The sequence below is a fragment of the Propithecus coquereli genome, unplaced genomic scaffold (assembly GCF_000956105.1).
Source record: "Propithecus coquereli isolate 6110/MARCELLA unplaced genomic scaffold, Pcoq_1.0 Scaffold4, whole genome shotgun sequence".
In the NCBI taxonomy this organism is placed as follows: domain Eukaryota; kingdom Metazoa; phylum Chordata; class Mammalia; order Primates; family Indriidae; genus Propithecus; species Propithecus coquereli.
This window is the reverse complement of record NW_012149729.1, coordinates 7,130,458-7,135,534: the sequence shown is the minus strand read 5'-3', so window position 1 is coordinate 7,135,534 and position 5,077 is coordinate 7,130,458. Positions and strand designations below refer to the sequence as shown.

The following is a 5,077-nucleotide window of genomic DNA, read 5'->3' as shown; positions in this document are numbered from 1 at the left end:
GTTGGCTGATGGGATGGATTGGGTATAAACTTGACATAAGAGGTCATAATGTTTTGTAAGATCTAGCACTGCATATTCATAAACCCACAAGTGAGCCTTTCATAAAATGTGCTGAGGAGCATATACTCTTAGAGCTGGGAGGGACCCAAGAGATAGTCAATTATCTTTGTAGATAGGCAAGACTATTGACTTGTCTAGCTCATACAGTCAGCTGATGCAGAGTACACAGCTGGGATTTCTCATTCCCTGCCAGTCTAGTGTCTAGAAAGACAATCTAAGTCAGAAGAAAAAGCAATAATTATTTAGATTGCTCTCCTGGGTCAAAGACAAGGAAGATCTAGCATCATCTGAATAGCAATTAGTTCTACAAAAAGTCATTCTACATGGAAAAAGAATTAATTACCACATTTGTAATCAATAAAGTGGTTTTAGCAATAGCTTCGGCTCCAAAAAGGTTAAAAAGAAGGTGAGAAAATTGTGGTTGTATTAATATTATTCCCATTGTCCCAGAGGCCCCAGTGGAACAGAGGAAGGATAAACAATAAGCTTTGAACGTGACTCACTCAGATTCTCCAGCAAATGTTTGCAGTCATCAGTGGCAACATCATGCACAGTCCGATTGCACTTGTCTCTCCTTTCTGGCTCAAGCCCTCTGTGCCTACACAGGATTTCTAGGCAGTTCTGTAAAGACAAGATCTGTATTACCTTTAAGTCTGAATGAATTAACTTGAGTGCAAAACCCAAAGGAAAAGCCAGTTGCCTGTAATAAGCCAATGAGGAATTCATAGCTGGAAATCTTATTTCAATTCCAGCAACCCAAATATACACATTAATCTTTGATTAATCTAAGCAATGTCTAGAAATGCAAAGCAAAGAGTGCTTCATTTAAATGCAAATCATAGGATCATAACATCACTTTCTAGAATAGCCTTTTAGGTTTCAAGAAAACAAATGAGCTCACTAATCACTCAGTTCGCAGATTGAAATTAAGAATGAAATTGACTTCATCAGACAGTCTCCTTTTCTGGTAATTTGGCAATATAAATTTTTTGCTACAACAGTATGCACCTCGCTGTCTTCTAGTCCACGAACTGCTCGTTTGGTAATATAAGTGCAGGGCTCCAGTTTTAACAGTTCTTTCCCAGAGTCCTCATAAGCACATTTGTACCTGAGATTTTATGCTGCTCTATTTTTTTTATTTGGAAAATATGAATACAGTGTTGATTGAGTTTTTAGAAAAATATTCCCTATAGGTATTAAAATTATGTTCCTTCTTTTTCAGCTTTTTTTTTTGTGTTGCTTAAAATGTCCGGTCAAAAATATCAGTAACTATGAACTGAAGAGTCTTAGTCCTCCATAATTTTTTGAAAGCAAGATATAAGACAACATATACACATGTTGTCTAATAAATAATTGCACAGCAGGATATATCAGGATATTTACCCAGGAACTCTCCCATATCAACTGCTACCACTTTGTGATTTGTTTACTGATTTCCCGTAAGAATAAGCAGAAAACTGAATAGACCAGAAACCATAAAAAGAAACTCATCACCAAAATAAGCAATGTCCTTCCCATCACCCCCCCTAAATACACACCCTCACCCTTTCAGAGGCATGGGGCTGACTTGCACTTCTATCTACATGGTAAACCAGGTAGTCTGAAAAGTCCTCTCTGATCTTGCTGTAGAATACTTTTTTTTTCTCTTTTGTAAAGTACACTTTTTTCCTTTTCTACTATATTTTTTAAAGAAATACACGCATAGAAAAGTACACAAATAAGTGTACAACGTGAAGCATCATCACAAAGTGAACACACTTGTGGAGGGAGTATTTTGGAGCCCCTTTTATGGTCTATCTTAACCCTAGACCCTCCCTTCTCCCTGCAGACGTAACTACTATTTCTAATATTTTGAACTCTATATAAATGGACTTGCACTGCAAGTACCCTTTTATATTTGGCTTCTTTCATTCAACATAGTCTCTAAGATTCCTCCATGTGTTAGGAGTAATCATAATACATCTTCTTTAAAAAAATTATTACCGTGTGGTATCCTGTTTTATTCCATTGTGGTATACCACAATTTACTTATCCATTTTCTTGCTGATGGACTTTTGTGTTCTCCTATGAACATTCTAGAATGTATCATGTGGTGGATACCTGTTGAGTATGTACCAGAGCTGGACTGCTGGGCACAGGGCCTGCATCTGTCCTATCTGGTACATACTGTAGAGAGCTTTCAAAGTGGCCATACCAATTTCCACTCCCGCAAGGAGTGTATGTGAGTTCTAGTTGCTTCATATTGCCTTCAAAACATACTTTTAAATGCAGTAATGAGTTCACAAGAAAGTGCAGGGCATCCCCAAGGGCCAGAAAGAAAAACAAAGAGTAGGCTGAAATTGCCAATTAAGTGAAATTTGAACAGGAAGTCGGTGCTGGTTTGAGGGCGAAGCTGACTTAGAGAACTTTTTTGGATGCTGAGGGGGTGGGAATCTAGGCCTTGGGAAACAGAAGAGATGAACCAGAGCAACCCTGAGTAAGACAGTCTGTTTGCCTGCAAAGGACACTTGTTTCTCACTTCCTGCCCCTGTTTAGGCTGGAGGGATCTCCTCCAAAACTCGTAATCTAAGTCTGGCAGTTTGTACTCCATATATATGTACAACTATTATGTGTCAATTAAAAACAAAAATAAAACTTAAAAAAAAGTCTAGAACTGTGGCTTTCATGGGTCTAGGATTCAGATTTAAGAAATCACTAAGCTAAGAAATTAACTGGAAACATAATCAAATATATAAATAACAGTTCTTAGCAAGCCATTATTACTAATTTGTACAAAACCAGTAAATGAATAATAAGATAATGTTGATTTAGAAGTTAACTCTAATAAGAGGCTTAAATAGAATGCAATCTGAGAACTAAACTTCGTAAATTCTCAAGATGATAAGAGATAAAAACAACACATTTATTTTGCAAGTTAGTACCTGTAGCAAAAGTGGGTAAAAGCCGAAGCAGACCTGGATTCTAATCTCACCAACAAAAATGATTAATTCTGCAACCGTTGGTAAATCATTTAACATTTTTCTGTCTTAGTTTCCTTATCGGTGTTTCAAATATTTATGTCTCCTAGGACTGTTATGTGACATATGAAAGAGGCATACAAAGCACTTACGTTTTTGGCAAGTACTAAACTCCCAATATATATTAGCAGCTGTTATTATTATAATCAACATCGTTGACACCAATTACAAATCTATCCAGACGTTCAGTTAACTGGTTAGGTATTACAGCACATCAACAAATGTCACTAATCTCAAGATAATTCTAGGTGATGTTAGTTCAAATTACAAACAAAAATGATGAGAGTTGCAACATAAGTTTGCAATCCTTCTGAATTAAGATTCTTTCCTGACCTTCAAAGTGAATTAGTTCTAATTTTTATTACACTCAGGTAGGTCAGTGGACAATAATATAAGCAGTGACTTTCTCTTCCAGGAAGCATGAAACGCCAATCCCCATGAGGGTAATGCATATCCAAACAGTGTACAGGTATAAATTCTACAGCAGGTGCTGGCTCCATGGGAAATGCAGAGAAGATGAAAACTTCAACTCACTGACACCTAACAGCAGCTACAACAACTATCTGAGCACATACTAAGTGCCAGGCACAGTTCCAATACTCCGCAAGTATTCAATGCTCATTTAACCCTTATGAATAAGGCACTAAGCACCTCTGCACCAGGCACTGTGTCAGGGCTCAGCATCCTGACGACGATGAAGGCAGCAGCTCAACATCTTAGGGAGGAATGCAAAGTGCTGCAGAGAGTCAGACATGGGGAAAAGACACAGGAAAGAGGACTGTGGCAGCGATGAGTAAAGTTCTACTTCGCAGAGGAGCAGGAGGAGGGAAAGTTGGAGAAAAGTATCTATGCTCTGTCCTTGCTGGGGGCAACTGTATAAAGAGGACAAAGGCTGCGACACCAGTCACTGCTTCTGGAAATGACTTCCCAGGGGGCCCAAACTGGGCAGGGTGTCCTACCCAAGTGATACAGAGCAAAGCATCTTGAGGAAGGAGTTTAGGCTGAAGTCCTATGAATTAGGGTACAGATACATCTGCTATAACAGAGACTAAAAAGTAGTGGCTCAGGCTTCAGCTTTCACTTCCACTCGCCGGAACTTACGTTCCCGGCCACAGTCATCTGAAATGGGGGATGGAGAATGTGGTCTTTATGTTGGTACTCATGGGCCCAGCTGAAAATGGAGGGGCCTGTAATTATATTAATGGAGGAAGGACAGAAGAGAGGTTAAAGGGTGATAAGAAATCTTTGCCAGGGTCCTTTAAGGAGAGCTGAGAAGCAAAGTACCAGTGCCAGAGAGATTAAGTGAAAACCCCAAGTCCAAAGAGCTAGAGATAAAATCAAAGTCAGGGCTGGGAGCCAAGACTCTAAGATTGGGCAGAGGGAGAGAAAGCAAAAGGGGTTTTCGAATGCACAGTGGAAGCCCAGCTCAAGTGCTGAGAGCAACCTTGGGGTGTGGGTGAACCTGTTGCTTCGCAGGGCAGGGGAGATGGAAGCTGTTAAATGGGAAATAATGGCCTGGGCAGAAAGGCAGACAAGGGTGCACGGTCAAAGATGAAGTCGGCTGGAGTCAGCTGCGAAGGGCTGAGTGCTAAGCAGTTGGGATGCTTTTCTGTAGGCATGGGGATGTGTTTGGGCAGGCAAGTGCCCGATCACCTCTGTTCTGAAAACCAGTTGGTGTATTTGGAAGCTATATTGGAAAGGAAGAGGGTGGCGGGAAGAACAGTTAAGAAAGAGATGTAATCGTCTATTTGCTCATCGATTCAACAAACATTTAGTATTTGGGGGCCACAGATTCTGCTGGGCCTGGTATATACAAAGATGAAAAAGTGGTGTTTTGGAGGAGGTGGAGAGGGAGTGAGGCATGTGCACAATTACCATCAAGCACAAGCTCTCCGCGTGAAGTGTGTACAGGGGCCCTGGAGTGCGTATAGGGGCCCACGTAACTCCTAGGAGCCAAGACTTGGGCTGAGACGTTGTCCAGGCAGAGAAGGGTCAGGACA

The 5,077-nt window shown here is 40.5% G+C and overlaps 1 protein-coding gene across 1 annotated transcript in view; it reads right to left on the bottom strand.

Moving 5' to 3' along the window:
• Positions 1-5,077, bottom strand: part of CTTNBP2 (cortactin binding protein 2) — a 207,044-nt gene that overhangs the window by 84,218 nt on the left and 117,749 nt on the right. The window contains exon 7 of the mRNA XM_012652735.1: positions 564-681. Coding sequence (XP_012508189.1) covers positions 564-681 — 118 coding nt within the window. The remainder of the gene's footprint in view (positions 1-563; positions 682-5,077) is intronic.